This window comes from Myotis brandtii, unplaced genomic scaffold (genome assembly GCF_000412655.1).
Source record: "Myotis brandtii unplaced genomic scaffold, ASM41265v1 scaffold339, whole genome shotgun sequence".
Classification (NCBI taxonomy): Eukaryota; Metazoa; Chordata; class Mammalia; order Chiroptera; family Vespertilionidae; genus Myotis; species Myotis brandtii.
The window spans coordinates 131,423-146,872 of NW_005363061.1; the positions used below are offsets into that span (position 1 = coordinate 131,423).

Genomic DNA, 15,450 nt, shown 5'->3' on the forward strand with positions numbered 1-15,450 from the left:
TATGTATATATATATTTAAATATATTTTTATTGATTTCAGAGAGGAAGGGAGAGTGAGATAGAAACATCATGTTGAGAGAGAATCATTGATCAGCTGCCTCCTGCATGCCCCCCTACTGGGGATCGAGCCCGCACCCAGACATGTGCCCTTGACCGGAATTGAACCCGGGACCCTTCAGTCCTCAGGCCACCACTATCACTGAGCCAAACTGGCTAAGGCTCTATATTTGAATCATTGAGTCATTTGAGAGGAGGCCAAACAGAGAGGTTCATGGTCTAGCTGAGGGCGTAGAGCTTGTGCTGGACTTTGCCTCACCACGGTGAGGTCTGGCCAGGACTCTGAGTTCTCTGAGCTTCTTGCTAATCCTTGAACCGTCCTCTCATTGGGAGGTGATGATGCTGGTGGCAGATTAGCAGACACCAAGCAAGCGGCCAGTTGTTCGGAGCACCGTGGGGTGGGGATGGGCATGGGATGTTCTCTGCCCAGTCTTGGGACCTTGGCCGCGTGTCACTCTGCCAGCCTCAGTCCCTGTGGCCTTGTCTGTGTATCTGAGACGTTGTGAGCAGAACGGAGATGAGTTGTGGTTCTGATGTTCACTGAGCCGTGAGCTCTAGCACGGACGTGGGGACCTTGGAAAGTGTAGGTTTAACCAGGGGTTCCCCTACCACTATCCCTACTGGTGATAATAATGATCCTTGATGGAGTGTTATTGTTTCTAGCATGTGAGCCAGGTACTGGGTAGGGGTTTCCCATCCATTCTCTCTATTTCACAAGCCTGCAACCTGGTTTGTCCATTTTCGCAGACGGGGAACCAAGGCTCAGAGATGACCTTGGAGGTCCCACAGGGTGGAGCTGGCGTTGTAACCTGGATCTGCCTTGTCACCAAAGGCCTGTTCTTCCCAGAGCTCCCCCTCCTTCGAGGTTCCGTATCTGTGCTTACTGTAGGCAGGACCCCAACTCGTCTCCAGCTGTAAAACGGGGTGATTATACCTGCCTTGAGGTGGTGGGCCTCAAAAGACACGGCCTGGAGCTGGGCCTCGGGTCATTGAGTGTGTGTGTGAGTGTGTGTGTGTGTGTGTGTACCTTGGTGCACATAGGTCGTGTACAACGTGGGACTCTGCATCTGTCTGTTCGACATCACCAAGCTGGAGGATGCCTACGTGTTTCCCGGGGATGGTGCGTCGCACACCAAAGGTGGGTACCCTCTTCTCCTGGGGCATTGGCTCTCCTGAGGCTCGGCTTTCGGGGGTGGGAGTCCTGGTCTGGGGTTGGGAGACCTGGGGCCTAGTCCTGACTGCCAGGAATTGACTGGTGGGCAGACTCTTCTCTCTGGGCCTCAGTTTCCGCATCTGTAAGAAATTCTCAAGGCCTCGAGGGCCATCCATGTTGGAGCACGTGTCAGCACTTAAGCCTTTGAGGCGGATACCATCCATCGCACAGTAGGCCACAGTGTTCCCAGGCATCTGTTGCCTCGGGTGGTTCACCATGTGCTTTTGGATGTGGTTGCTCCAGATGGGGCTCCCTGGGCACAGGCTCGTATTGTCCTGCCCCCCCCCCCCCCCCGGTCCAGTGCCCAAGCCGGCCTGGCACTGGCTTGGTAGAGGCTCCCTGGGGATTTAGTGAGCTGAACTGATGTTGTGTCATGTGGGGGACGGGGTTTTTCCATCCCGAGGGTAAGTGACCCTTGGCTGCCCTCATTTGCTCTCTGTGAGGTCAGATGAGGACCATAAATCTTCATGATGGCTTAGATGTCCGTGTGCCTCCTCCCACACAGGGAGGGGTTGCCTGCTGCCCCCTCTCCTTCCCCCAAGCCTTCCTGCCCCATGGAGCCTCAAGGAGGCAGCCTGGCAGAGAGCTGAGGGCACGTGGGCCTTGCTGTCCCTTGGCAGCTGAGGGTGCTGGTGGCAGAAGCCTGTGTTCAGGATTAAACCTGTCTGAGGAAGGCAGATTCAACCACATGGCCCTGTCTGGTGGTCCAGAAAGACGTGGAGTCTCCCCATGGCAGAACAAGGCAGAATAGCTGTGTTACCCAGCCTCTCTGGGCAATAGTATGACAGCTGACACGGTGAGATTGAGATAATCACTCAATGGCCAGCAGGGGGCAGCCTCATACTTACATTTTAGCCCTGGGTATTCAGGCCAGTGTGGATGCTCCCCCCACCCCACGCCCCCTTCAGTGCTTTAAGCGGGGGCAGGAGTGGCAAGGTGATGGCTTCTGCCAGGCCCTGGCTTGCAGTCCGGCGAATGGGGGCCTCCTAGGACAGGGCACGAGGACCCACAGGAGCATGCATGCTAGGTTATCAGCTCTGTCCCCCTTCCTTAATCTCAGGGCACTTGTAGCATTTCAGGTCAGAGCTGTGCCTGGGGCACACTTCACCAGTCAGGGGGAGCCTTTGCCAGGTGCTTCTGCCCTTTTAGAACTTAAAGGAGAGCCTGGAGGAAGGTTGGAATTGACTTTGTTGTCATTGGCCCTGAATCGGCTGCCACTAGAGGGACTCAGGTGTGACTCATCTGATGGGTTTGGGATCCAGCTCTCAGGTCCGGGGCCACTGCTGCTGGCCTCTTATGAGGCCCAAGCAGGGGACCTCGCACGGGACGGCGTGAGGGTCCCTCTGACTCAGCTGCGGGGCCTGGGCCCACAGGGGGACTCCTGGGTGGACTGCTGGGCAGGCTCCTGGAGCAGCTACGGGCCTCCGAGTCAGTTGCTGGCGAATGGGGGCCGCCCTGGTTGAAGCAGCCATTCCTCACGTGCCTACTCGTCACTGACATGCTCTCTTCTTTCCAGTTCATTTCCGCTATGTGGTGTTCCATCCGTTCCTGGACGAGATTCTGATTGGAAAGATCAAAGGCTGCAGCCCCGAGGGAGTGCACGGTAATGGCGGCCCTGACTCCTCAGACGACACCTGGGAGCATGGGAAGGGGGGGGACAGTGGCTGGGGCAGTGGCCAGGCCAGATGGCCTCCCTTTAGCTTCTGTGCTGGGCCCCATGGTCAGGGGAGGGTCAGATATAGAAGCAGAATCTTCCTGGGGTGAGCAAGAATATTCAGCCCCCTCTTGCGTTCATGTAGCGGCGAGGACTTCAGCGCTGTGAGCTTCACCATGAGGCCGGACCTCAGGGGGTCCTGGAGCGGGCGGGGGTGATTCAGGGTGGTCAGCACCCACTGGTCCATGTCGTGTGTGGTGTCCACCTCAGGTTTTGGTGGCTGCTCAGGGTGTGTGATGGTATAGGCAGAGGCCCACGTGGGACTCCGAGGTGGGGGGGGGGCAGATTTCCATGATGACATCTGCCCCATAGGCAGCACTCAGTAAGGGGCTTGCCTCTCGAGTTTGCAGACGCCTCAGTGTTGTTCTGTCCATGGTAAGCCCCTGTCCCTTGCTGTCACTTCCAGTCTCTCTAGGGTTCTTCGAGGACATCCTCATCCCCCCCGAGTCACTGCAGCAGCCAGCCAAGTTGTATCCTCCCAGCGTTAAAGCTCGAGCCTCTGAAAGACGGTCCTCACTCCAGGGTGTGGCTGGGTCTTGGGATCTGCAGCTGCCGGCCTCTGCCCACCCGCCGGCTGTGCTTGTGTTCTGGAAGCACCGACCTGCCTGTGCTTCCGCACTGACCATGGTGCCCCATGCCTGTGCCTCTGTCTGGGCTGCCCGGCCTGGCTGTGTAGGTTGTAGGCAGGGATACTGCCACTTCCGGTGCACTTGGCTTAGGTTGTCCCTGCAGGAATCATCTCAAAGATGATTTCCCTTGAGAGCTTTGCCCTGACTGGCTCCTCTCCCCTCCTCTGGTCTGTAAGTGGCAGCATCAGCCTGCACGTGAGGGCTTGACCGAGGGTCCTGGCTGGGTGGTTGCCCTCTGCTGGTCTCCCCTGTTGTCCCTGTCCCAGCCCTCGCCTGCTGCACTGCAGGTGTCTGTTTCTGTGCATCCTCACTGAAGGGACCCCACTGCTCACTGGGAGGGACCCCATCCTGTCATGACTGTACCCATGATGCCCAGTGCAGGACCTGGCACAGGAGAGGCAGGACCACTAGCTGCCACTAGAGGGCAGTGTGGCTCCGGTGTGGGCTCCTTTGGGAGAAACGCTGGCTGCCCTCCCTGGTTCAGCAGACAGAGCTCTGGCAGGGTTAAAGTCTGTGTGTGGTTCCAGAATTTGTCAGTGCTGGCTGCCCTCCCTGGTTCAGCAGACAGAGCCCTGGCAGGGCCAGGGTTAAAGTCTGTGTGTGGTTCCAGAATTTGTCAGAAAACCTGACCCAATCCTGCTGGTGCTCTCGCCAGCTGTGGGCCCTCCGGCACCTGACCTCCCACCACCAACCCCTTTGCACTGCCTGGTCAGTGTCCCAGGTGCGGATGGAGGGGTGTGAATGGAAAGGGGTGTGGACTCTCACTGTGCCCAGAACACAGGACAGTTTAGCTAACACAGGGCTGACCAGTGTGTTTACCTCTTTACCACAGCCTGTGAGGGGGGCCTTGCTGCACCCCCCATTTTATAGATGGAGACCCTGAGGGGGGCCTGACCCCAGGTCACAGCTGGCGGGTGGTGGGGCTGTTCTGCACTTGGCAGTTGGCCTCAGAGGATGCACAGGCCGAGTTGGACCCGGCAGGGGGACCCCAGGCAGCAGCTGGCCATGGCCATTCCCGCTTGAGAGGCGAACTCCAACTCTGCTCTCAAGCCTCCTTCTTGCTTTGATGACCTGCAGAGCCTGTGGGTGCTTGGTGGGGGCCCCTGAGTTCCCAACCTGCTCCTCTCCTCGGGCCCACACCTCACCACTTGCTCCTGGGCCTGCCAGCCAGAGTGAACTCAACCTGGAATTGGATTTTCGGGGGAGGGGGGAGGTTCTGTGGGAGGAACCCCCAACCCTCAGGAACTCCCCATGGTCCGGTTGTTGCCTTGACCTGCACCCCGCCCAGCGACGATGCAGAGCAGGTGTGGGTGTGGGAGTATGAGACGGAGGAAGGAGCACACGACCTGTACATGGACACCGGCGAGGAGATCCGCTTCCGGGTGGTGGATGAGAGCTTTGTGGACACGTCCCCCACCGGGCCCAGCTCCGCCCAGGTGGCCTCTACCAGTGAGGAGCCGCCAAAGAAGGAGGCCCCGTACACACTTGTGGTGAGATGTCGCATGTGCTGCCGAAACCCTGGGGCCGTGGTGTGGGAGCCGCTTCTTTGCGTGGTGACTTGGGTCCCGCTCCTGGAGCCCCTCCCCCAGCAGGTCGGAGTGCAGTCATGTCTCCCTGGGAGCTGGGTTTCTGTGGCTGGGCCGTAGCCCTTGTGCGGAGTTGCAGGCCATGCGGTGCGAGGGACAGCCGAGCCCGATGACAAGGCCACTGATAATGGAAGAACCAAGGAGGGGACTTGGGAGGAGTCAGTCTCAAGAGTATGGGTGGGGCTTCAGGAAGGGTGACCCTCAGGGCTGCTCCCACACCAGACCCAGCACGGGCCTGAGGTGACAGGGAAGCTGTGACCCGCCAGAGCTGACGGGTTCGTTTTGCCTTTTACCCTCATGAACTCAGTGAAAAAGTGGGTTTCAGGGCCTTCTGGTGTCATGTCAGCCCCAGGTTGTCCACTTTGGGGGCAGCTGTGTCTGTCAGAAACGCAGGTGGCCTCGGGCATCCTCCTGCATGTATTTGGCTGCTGGGGCTCAAGGTCACCAGGCCTTTCTGGCAGGAAGAGACCGCAGGTGGCTCGGGAGGGCACGCTCACCACTCACCTGCGGTGCTTCTGGACGGGCCTGGGGACGAGGAAGGGTATCTTACCCCAAGGCCTTGGGGCCAGGGCAGTGTCCTTACAGGCCTTACAAGTTGGGGCAGGAGGGGAGTCTGGCTGTGTGTGCCCATGTGCCAGCTGGGAGCACTGGGCCTGCTGGGTACCCTGAACAAAGGGCTCCTTTTGCCTCCCGAGTTGGCTCAAGCCCTGAAGGTAGATGGAATGTGCCTGTTCTCTCCCCCCGCAGGGATCCATTAGTGAGCCGGGCCTGGGCCTCCTCTCCTGGTGGACGAGCAGCTAGCCCTGGTGCTGGACGTGGACCAGCCCAGTCCACAGGCCCTACCCCAGCCTCGAAGGTGCCTGAAGACAGCAGCAGCCCAGATGCCGAGGGGCAGTCTGCAGAGTCTGCGGTAGGAGCTGCTGGTGGGGCCAGGAGTGCCCTGCCAGCTCGTCGCCTCCCTGCCATCCTGGCCTTGCTCCTCTTCCCAGAAGTCCCGCTCTCAGGGACAGAGACTTTATTGAATAAACAATGGCAACGTCAGCTGAGGAGCCACCTGTCTCACTGGCTGCTGTACGACCTAAGGTCACCGAGTTGCCACAGTTGGGACAGCATGTCCTCCCTCTTCAAATCACTTGTGGAGACGGCCCCCCACACATGGCAGGATTGGGGGCTGAGATCCAGGCTGCCGCAGGCCAGGCGTTGGGCCGGTTGAGCTTGGTGGCTCCCTAAGGTCACACAGGGAGGGAGAGGCCGGCCCGGGGTAGCTGCCCGGGGCTGTGGAGCCATCAGTTGCTGAGAAGAGTGAGGATTAAGGGACAAGCACCTTCCTTCCCACTAATGTGGAAGGTGGAGGCCATGGGCTTTGCTGGCTCAAGGTGAGGACTGGTGACCAGCTGTGTCATGGCCCTTCCTCCCATCCGTATAGCAGGAAGCTTGGGGACAGCTGTCACTCTCAGACCATGGCCACAACAGGAACACCCTGTGGGTCTGCTGCGGCCCCCCAGATCCTGGCATGTTTATTCAGAATGGCTCTGCCACGTTCACCTACTTCTGGGGCCAGGACACTGGTTTTGTAGTAAATCTAGGTGAAGGGCCCCTGCCCTTGCCCTTTTGGCCCACAAATGGCACCGGAGGTGTGGGTAGTGCCAGTGGGTGTGGCTCCAGGGGGAGGAGCAGCTGTGGAATAGGTGCCTGCCACTGCCTCCTGCCGAGGGCCAGGAGTGCGCATGGACAAGCCATGACCTTGGACAGGGTGGCCTGTGTCCACTTGTGTCTGGAGGACTGAAGGCCCAGCGGAAGGGGAGGCAGTGGTACCGGAGTCTGGCAGGTGCCTCCAGGGCCCTGGTTTTAGCTGCATCGAAGGGGAAGGGCTTTCCCTGGGAGGCCCACCTGGGAAGGAGGGAGAAGGGGGAGGTCTGCTGGCTCCCGTCTGCTTCACTGCCGCGACCGGTCCAGCTGTGGCTGATTACTGACGGCCTCCACCAACCTTGGTGAAAAGAGCCCCCCAAACCCTGGAGTTGGTAACAGCACAGACACCACCACTCACACAGGAACAGTCACTGAATGTGGGTTCTTATTTTCCTTGCAAGATCAAAAGGTTCTTTAAAATCCTTCAGCCACCAGTGAAATGATCAGACAGGAGAAAAACTTTACATAGGAGTCTTGTCATCAAAAATAAATACAGCTGCATGGAGGTGCTCAAGATCTGAACCAAACGAAAAACGGGAAGGCAGGTTAACAACCCTCCAACCATGGGCCGTCCGTGGGCTGAGGGAGGCGGGCAGGAGGCCCGGCCATGCCTTCTCCGTGCAGGAAGCCCGAGTGGGTCGGGTCAGATCTGCTTCTGGTGACATGCAGCACTCCACGGAGACGCGAGCGGAGTCTGAGGTGGGGCGGGACCTACTGCTGCAGCTCCTTCATCCTGTTGGGGCCACTGCCTGCGCGGAACCACTCGATCTGGCCCTCGTTGAAGGTGTGGTTCAGGAGGATGGTCTCCTGGGAGCCGTTGGGGTGCTTGATGATGCATGTCAGGGGCTGCAAGAGAGGAGGCGGGTGTGGGTGGAGTGGCTCTTAGGCACATGGCCCTGGGTTCTGCTGGAGGGGCAGGGCACCGCCTGGGGCCTTGGGTGCCAACAGGTGAACCAAGTCCTAGGCCAAGTCTGGGCTGAGGCAGTGGTAAGACCTGAATAATACAACTCCTGCTCTCTGGGGGTTGCCTGGAGAATTTAAGGGCCCTTCCAGCTGCAACAAAGGCTCATGGGAAGAGGTGCAGGTGGGGCCAGGTGTAGGAAGGGAAGCAAGGTGGCTGCCCCCTGCAGGCCCCCCTCAGGAGGGCCCTTGGAGAGATGGGATGGCCGGCCTGGCCCCCTGACCTTGCCAGGGGCAAAGTCCTTCAGGCCCTGGATGGTCAGCTTGTCCACGGGGTGAATCTTGTTGTAGTCGGCTGGGTCAGCGAAGGTGAGGGGCAGCAGGCCCTGCTTCTTCAGGTTGGTTTCTGGAAGGCAGAAAGCACGTTCAGTCCACATGGGCAGGGCCTGGCCCCCTTCTCTGCAGGAACCTCCCCAGCCAGAGAGCTGCTTTTCCTAAGTGCAGTCAGGGCTCTGGGAGACACCCTAGCCCTGCCACCTGGGGACAAACCTGGGACAGTGACTACAAGGCCCAGGTCGGCTGCACTCCCAGCGATGCGCTGCCTCTCGCTAGGGTCCTACCGTGTGTGCTGGTGCTGTGTCTCTGTAAGCCTTCCTGGTGGACATTCACCAGCAGAAACCCTGTTGACCATGTGGCCTGGATTTCAACTGTTTAGGTCCATAAGTCTGGAAGTTGTGGGTGTCAGACTCAACATGAATCTGAAGGGGCAGAGGCTGGCGGGTGTGGAAACCAGGAGCCATGGGCACAGCCTAGAAACCAGGCACATGGCTCCAGACACGACGCTGGGCCTGGCTCCAGCTCACCGTGGATCCTGGCGAAGCTCTTGGTGATGATGGCCCGACCCCCGAGGTGGCGGGGCTCCAGCGCCGCATGCTCCCGGCTTGAGCCCTCGCCATAGTTCTCGTCTCCAATCACCACCCACTGGATGCCATGTTTCTGTCAGGAAAGGGAGGAGTGAGGTATGAGGAAGAGGAGGACCTGGCCCCTGCCCACCCTGCCTCTGGGCTTCCTGAAGTTCACAGGTCATGGGACTGGAGAGGCCCCTCCTCACCTGCTCCCCAAGGACAAGTAAGGCAGAGGTGAGGCAGGCCCTGACTATAGTGGGCAAGGGGAGGTGCACCCCACCAAGGTTCTCAGCACAGAGGCAGGCTGGGTGGAGGCCACAGTGTGGGAGCAGAGCCCAGAGCAGTGGGTGTGGGTGTTCAGTGGAGGTGACATACATGGAGCTGCCTCCATGGCACTGGACATCGTTCAACTGCAGAGCTACTGGTGTGGGCTCCTGGATGGAGAGCACCCCTCCCCTGGACCACCCACTCTGCCCCACCCAGCCATCAGGAGGTGCTAGGGACCCCACTCCCCTGTTCCCACTGACTGACCCACCTTATAGTAACGGGCAGTGTCAGGGACAGGACCAAACTCCTGGGTGACAGCATTGCGCACAGAGTTGGCCTTGCCATTTTCAATGTTGATGGCACCAATGAGCAAGTTGTTGGAGATGTTGTCCAGGTGCCCACGGAACTTGAGCCAGGGGCCGGCAGCAGAGATGTGGTCAGTGGTACACTTCCCTTTGACCTTGGGTGGGTGGGCAGAGAGGACAGAGGTTGGTTCATGGCCCTGGACTGGTGGATTAGGGGAGAAGCCCTCTAGAGGCAGGCAGCAGACCCAGTGACAGAGAAGAGGTGCAAGATGTGTGGTTGCAGCCCTGGCATTGTCACCTGTGGGCAAAAGGGCTCAGGCAAGGCCGTCAGCCACCGCTCAAAGGCCTTGGGAGTGAGATCTCCCGGAACGGACACTCAAAGGGGGCAGAGGCGAGTCAGGGCAGCCAGGCAGGTCTGCTCGCCATGCCTTCAGGCCGAGGCCCCAGGAAGAGAAAGAAGCCCAGGCTCACTGCTACCTGTGCCGCTGCCTGGAGACTCCCTAGTAAACAGCATCAATGCGTGTCCACCCTGGTGCGAGGCCTCTGCCCACACCACAAAGGCTGGTATCTGCTCAGTTCCGAACACAGGCCACACCACCAGTGCCCAGTTTTGGGAACAGAGCAATCGACGGCTCCACTGAGGGGTGGAGACCCGCTGTGCTGGGTCACACATGCCTTTCTTGCCCTCCCTGTGGGGCATTCACTGCCCCACCCACTGGAGGTGGCCCTCCCAGCAGCAGCCAGATGGCGGGAGCCCCAGACAGCGGCTGCCCAGATCCAGCTCTGCCTGGCACGGGGCAGTGAAGGGGACACTGGACTGCAGATGCCCTTGCTCCCTTCCCGCCCTCACCTTAACCTTGCCCTTCTCCTCCCCAGGCCCAGGGGAGCACATGTGGTTTCATGGCCATCCTGCCGGTCAGGAAAGGGTGCCTGGCAGGCTGGGGCTGTTCTCCTCGTCCCCACGTTGCTGACCTTGATCAGGATTTGAAGGTCCTCCAGGTCTTTGCCGTCCCATTTTTCAAAAGGCTCCAGGAGCTGCAGGCGCTGGCTGGTGGGGCTCACGTCCACCCGCTGCCCACTGCCGTCCTTGGGAGGGTGCTGGTAGGTGTCCTGCCCAGGGTCAAAATTCTGTGGGGGGACAGGGACATGGGTGTTGAATCCTCAGTCCCCTCTCACAGGAAGCAAGCTCCCTGTGCCTGAAGCCCTTCCCTCCCAATGAACATAGCTGCTTTACTGTCACTAACGGTACCACCACGCCTGCCCAGGGCCCAGATGTTGGGAAGGAAGTGTGTTGGCCACACTGCTCCGGCAGTGGCCCGGGGCCTGCAGGGCTGAGAGCACGGGGTACCGTGCCCGCTCACCGTGTGGGGAAGCTCGTCTGCATTCGGGGCCTCCAGCTTGAACTTCTTGCCATCCTTGCCCGTCAGGAAGTCAGTCTCTGGGTTGAACTTGAGGGTGCCAGCAATGGCCAGGGCTGTGACAATCTGAAATGGAGGTGGTCAGTTTGTTGGTTAACACTGAACGCCACTCCGGTCCCCCATCTCCAGCCAAAGCCAAATCAAAACGGAGCACAGCCCAGGAAATCTCCATGTCTTTGCAGAGGCCAGAGCTGCAGGAATAGCTCTGGGACCACCAGCCATCGGGTCTGCAGAGGACTTGAACCCAGGGCAGGCTGGCCTTGACCACTCCCCACTGGGGTCTGGACCTCAGTGTCCCCCTCAGGGCAGGGCCAGCACTGCTGGGTATACTCTCCTCTCCCACGTGTGCCACCCTGGACAGGGAGAGGCCCTGCTGTGATAAAAATGTCCCGAAGTGGAGCCCTAGCCAGTTTGGCCCAGTGGATAGAGTGTCGGCCTGTGGACTAAAGGCTCCAGGGTTCGATTCCAGTGAAGGGCACATGCCCAGATTGTGGGCTCCATTCCCAGTAGGGGGCGTGTGGGAAGCAGCCAATCAATGACTCTCATCATTGATGTTTTTATCTCCCTCTCCCTTTCTCTCTGGAATCAACAAAAATATATTTTTTAAAACCCTATATAATAAAAGGCTAACATGCAAATCGACCGAACGGTGGAATGACCCGTCACTATGATGCGCACTGACCACCAGGGGGCAGACGCTCAATGCAGGAGCTGCCCCCTGGACCACCAGGGGGCAGACGCTCAATGCAGGAGCTGGGCTCATGGCTGGTGAGTGCAGTGGAGGTGGCGGGAGCCTCTTCCGCCTCCGAGGCAGCACTAAGAATGTCTGACTGCTGGCTTAGGCCTGCTCCCCGTGGGCTCCTGGACTGCGAGAGGGTGCAGGCTGGGCTGAGGGTCCCCCCGAGTGCACAAATTTTGTGCACTGGCCTCTAGAGTGTGTGTGTGTGTGTGTGTGTGTGTGTGTATTTAGAAATGTCCCTAAGTAGGCAGCACACTGGAGACATGGAAGGCCATCTTGTCACTCATTTTTAGCAAAAAAAACCCAAAGTATTTCTCAAATACTTATTTTAAAAAGTCGAACCAGCCAGCGTGGCTCAGTGGTTGAGCATCGACCTATGAACCAGGAGGTCACTGTTCAATTCCTGGTCAGGACACATGCCTGGGAGTTGCAGGCTCGATCCCCAGTGTGGGGCGTGCAGGAGGCAGCCAATCAGTGATTCTCTCTCATCGTTGTTGTTTCTATCTCTCTCTCCCTTCCTCTCTGAAATAAAAATATATTTAAAAAAAAAAAAAAGGAAAAAAGGACTGGCTGTGTGCCAACAACGGCAGAGGCTGAACCCCCACCAAGTGCCTGGAGCACGAGGCTCAAGCCATGTTCATCCTAAGGAGGCCTTGTCCGGCTGACAGTGCCCCTACTTTCCGTGCTGCTCATGAATCCTGACAGGATCCCAGGGCACAGAAAAGTGGCCCAGCCAAGCCGAACCCTGGGTAGAGGCATTTGTCCCGGTGCTAATTCCGAAGCTCCTGTTCGTGATCACAACTGTACTAAACAAGCACCTCTGACTCCTGGGACGTGAGGGGGCCAAGTGGGGGCATCAAGGGAGCACAATACTTGGTGCTGGCAAGGCCTGTGACCTTGGTTTCTGCTCCCATAACCTCTTGCCCTTCACTGCCAACCCTCCCGGAGCAGGCCCGTGGGTCAGATGCCCTTGCCACAAGCCCCATGTCCCTCTACCTCCCTGACTGGCTAGGGGCAGGGTCCCCAGAGCAGTCCCAGGCTAGGGCCTGGCTAGGTCATCTCACCTCTGGGGACGTGACGAAGGCATGGGTCTCAGGGTTCGCGTCATTGCGACCTGTGAAGTTCCTGTTGTAGGAGGTGACGATGGTGTTCTTCTCCCCCTTCTTGATGTCCTTTCTGCCAGGTCAGAGGACAGGGTTAGGGGTGTCTGGCCTTGTCACCTGGCCCATTCTGCCTACCTCTTGAGAAGGGGTAATAGAAGACCCTGAAACGAGCCTCCACTGTGGGACTCCGGCAGACAGAGCAAGAGGGAACCTTGGGGCTCACAGGTTCACCAGAGACCAGAGGAAAGACAAAGGCAGAGCCAGACCAAGGCCTGACTCTGCCAACCTGGACGACTTCCCCCTTCAAATGGCTCTGTGGGGGCCCCTGCTGTGTCCATTAGGATGAGGCCTCCTTGGCTTCTTCCCACAGTCTCAGCTTCAGTCGGGTGGCCACTCAGTCCCACTGCAGGGCTCTTCCTCTTTACTTCCAGCCCAACTTTCCAGTCCTGCCTGAAGCTAGAGTCTCTTCTCCTTCCCAATAACATCTCCCCTCAACCTCTGGGGCTCCAAACCCCAGGACACAAGGGACTATCCAACCGAAGACGTGCCTCTCACCTGTCCCACTGGCCAATGCAGGGGCCACAGGCATTGGCCAGAACAATGCCGCCCACATCCCTCAGGACCTGTGCCTGCAGGGCAGAAAGGAGGAAGGGCGTTATCAGGGGCAGGGAAAGGTGGCTCAGCTGCTTGAGGGATGAAGAGCTGTCTGGAACCCTGGGGCAGCTGCAGGGACCTGAACAGCCCTCGCCGACAACACTGTGGCTTGTCCCTCCTGAAGCCGCATTCCTCAGAGGTGGGAGCCAGGGGTAGGGGCACGTGGGCACTCACATAGCCGTCCCGCTCAATGGTGGCGCGGATCTGCTCAGAGCCCGGTGTGATGGTGAACTGGGACTTGCACTTGAGTCCGTGAGCCAGCGCCTGCTTGGCCACAGCTGCTGACCGTCCCATGTCCTCGTAGCTGGAGTTGGTGCAGCTGCCGATCAGACCTGGTACATTGTGGGTGGTGGGGCCAGGAGTCAGGAGGAGACAGTGACCAGAGGTCTCCACTGACTTCAACTACCCAGACCTGGTCAAGTGTTCACCAACTGTGCTGGCCAGGGGCTGTTCTTAACAGACACCAGCTGGAAGCAACCCAACTGTCCTGAATGAATCAGCTAGTCATGACCCAGCCATTTAAGGGAAGTCAGTGACCACTGAGCCGCCCCTGCTCTTAGGATATGTCCTCTGCAGGTGTGTGCACACCAGGGGGCTCCACTGAAACAGGCCACTGCTGGTGAGGGTGACAGGAGATGCTCATTCTCTTCCTTTAGACTTTCTGGAATTCTCTGGTTTTTAAAAATTGGTTTCTAATCAGGGGGAAAGAGTTCTTTTTAAAAAGTCTGTTATCACAGTTATTACAAAAGTCCGGATGACATACTATCTATAGGTATCAAGACAGTCTAATCTCTCTTATCAATTCAGCTATTTTTTTCTAATTACTAAACCACCAAATATTTTATTTGCTTCCACTAGTAAGGTAGACCACATTATACAGCACTTCATGCCACACACTGCAGAGAGCTCTTTTCATGTGTTGACTTGTCATTCCTCCCAAGAACTTCGACGAGTAAGTACGATGACCACCCCATTTTACAGACAGAGAACCAGGGTGTGGGGAGTGAGGGGACCTGCCTGTGATCACCCAGATTCACACAGGCCACCGGGCTCCGGGCCCATGCTCTCCACAGCCACACTTACTGTGACAACGGCAGGGGCTAGTGATGACGACATGCCAGTGTGTCCGTTTACAGAAAGTAAAACCAGGCACCCTGGGTAATATGGTGACATGTTTGTACAGAAGGACACACACATGCACATGTGCGTGTGCACAGAAACAGCACACATCTCAAAGAGCTCCTAGAGCCGGTTTCTCGTTGGGGGCTGAGATGAGGGGTGTTTTACAATGAGCATATTTCTTTTACACCAAGAAAAAGTAATTTCTTTAAAAAGCCATAAAAAACCCCCAAACAATTTCAGAAAGTGCCTGGTACATTTAGGAAGCACCCAGTGAGCACAGGCGACTGCCCACAGCCCCGCAGACCCACTGGCCCTGAGGCCGGCTCCCGGCGGAGGGGCAGCAGCTCACCTACTCTGATGTCCACAGGCCAGCCTTCCTTCTCGGCCACAGCGCCCACTTCTGCCACAGAGTGAGCCAGGTCAGGGGTGAAGGGCCCATTGATGAGTGGCTTCAGCTGAAGAAAAACGGCATGAGAAGCAGAAAGAGAGGGAGAGAACACATTTTGGAGCGTGGACAGCCTGTCTTCCTCAGAGGCTGTCTGGCCCCTCTCACCAAGTCCCTACAGAGAGCCTGGGAGGCCAACTACTCCCATGGCCTGCCTGTCCTCTGGCCTGGTCTGCAGGTCTCAGGGCCCCAAACTGCTTAAGCCTGGGAATCTCGGGCCTGACCTCTGACAACAAAGCAAACTCCAGGACATACTCTTGGCTTTTGCTAGAGCTAAGGTGTGGCAAACTGAACCAGTTTCCGAATCAGCCACAGCCCCCTCTGCGTGCCCCTTGGCCATACAGCCCTCCTGCAGCCCCTCCCAATGCACTGGAGCCTGATTCAGGCAGCAGCTGGCAGGGGCACTGGGGAGCCAGAGGCGCAGGAGCCCTGCTAGTGTGCAGGCCAGGGCCCTCCCTGACTTCCCCAGGGCACCCCAAGTGCAGCCTGAACTCCCCACCCTCAGAAACTCCTTGGATCCAGTTCCCTTCCTCACCTCATTAAGGTTAATTTCAATCACTTGGTCATATTGGCAGCCAGGGTCAGGTACCAGGTGATCCTTGAACTCCTCAGCTAGCTTGGCAATTTCTGAAATCAACAAGGGAGGGAGGCTGAAGTATGTGAAACAGAAACTGGTCATGAGTCCTTGAGGCCTCATCCATCCA

General features: G+C 58.1%; 2 protein-coding genes across 4 annotated transcripts in view; one reads left to right on the forward strand and one right to left on the reverse strand.

The window, feature by feature from the left end:
• POLR3H (polymerase (RNA) III (DNA directed) polypeptide H (22.9kD)) overlaps positions 1 to 6,250 on the forward strand; it is an 8,882-nt gene extending 2,632 nt beyond the window's left edge. For both annotated transcript variants that reach the window (XM_005871363.2, XM_005871364.2), the window contains exons 3-7: positions 1,099 to 1,195; positions 2,787 to 2,873; positions 3,391 to 3,454; positions 4,902 to 5,103; positions 5,947 to 6,250. In XM_005871363.2, coding sequence (XP_005871425.1) covers positions 1,099 to 1,195; positions 2,787 to 2,873; positions 3,391 to 3,454; positions 4,902 to 5,103; positions 5,947 to 6,000 — 504 coding nt within the window. In that variant the 3' untranslated portion in view covers positions 6,001 to 6,250. The remainder of the gene's footprint in view (positions 1 to 1,098; positions 1,196 to 2,786; positions 2,874 to 3,390; positions 3,455 to 4,901; positions 5,104 to 5,946) is intronic.
• Positions 6,251 to 7,251: 1,001 nt separating this feature from the next.
• The window catches only part of ACO2 (aconitase 2, mitochondrial), a 41,410-nt gene continuing 33,211 nt past the window's right edge, over positions 7,252 to 15,450 (reverse strand). The window contains exons 8-18 of one of the 2 annotated variants that reach the window (XM_005871362.1): positions 15,282 to 15,373; positions 14,651 to 14,756; positions 13,354 to 13,511; positions 13,081 to 13,154; positions 12,487 to 12,598; positions 10,627 to 10,749; positions 10,238 to 10,393; positions 9,229 to 9,420; positions 8,652 to 8,784; positions 8,073 to 8,194; positions 7,252 to 7,734 (exon numbers count right to left, since the gene is read on the reverse strand). In XM_005871362.1, the coding sequence (XP_005871424.1) occupies positions 7,600 to 7,734; positions 8,073 to 8,194; positions 8,652 to 8,784; positions 9,229 to 9,420; positions 10,238 to 10,393; positions 10,627 to 10,749; positions 12,487 to 12,598; positions 13,081 to 13,154; positions 13,354 to 13,511; positions 14,651 to 14,756; positions 15,282 to 15,373 (1,403 nt within the window). In that variant the 3' untranslated portion in view covers positions 7,252 to 7,599. The remainder of the gene's footprint in view (positions 7,735 to 8,072; positions 8,195 to 8,651; positions 8,785 to 9,228; positions 9,421 to 10,237; positions 10,394 to 10,626; positions 10,750 to 12,486; positions 12,599 to 13,080; positions 13,155 to 13,353; positions 13,512 to 14,650; positions 14,757 to 15,281; positions 15,374 to 15,450) is intronic. The other variant, XM_014543834.1, reaches the window with a different exon arrangement.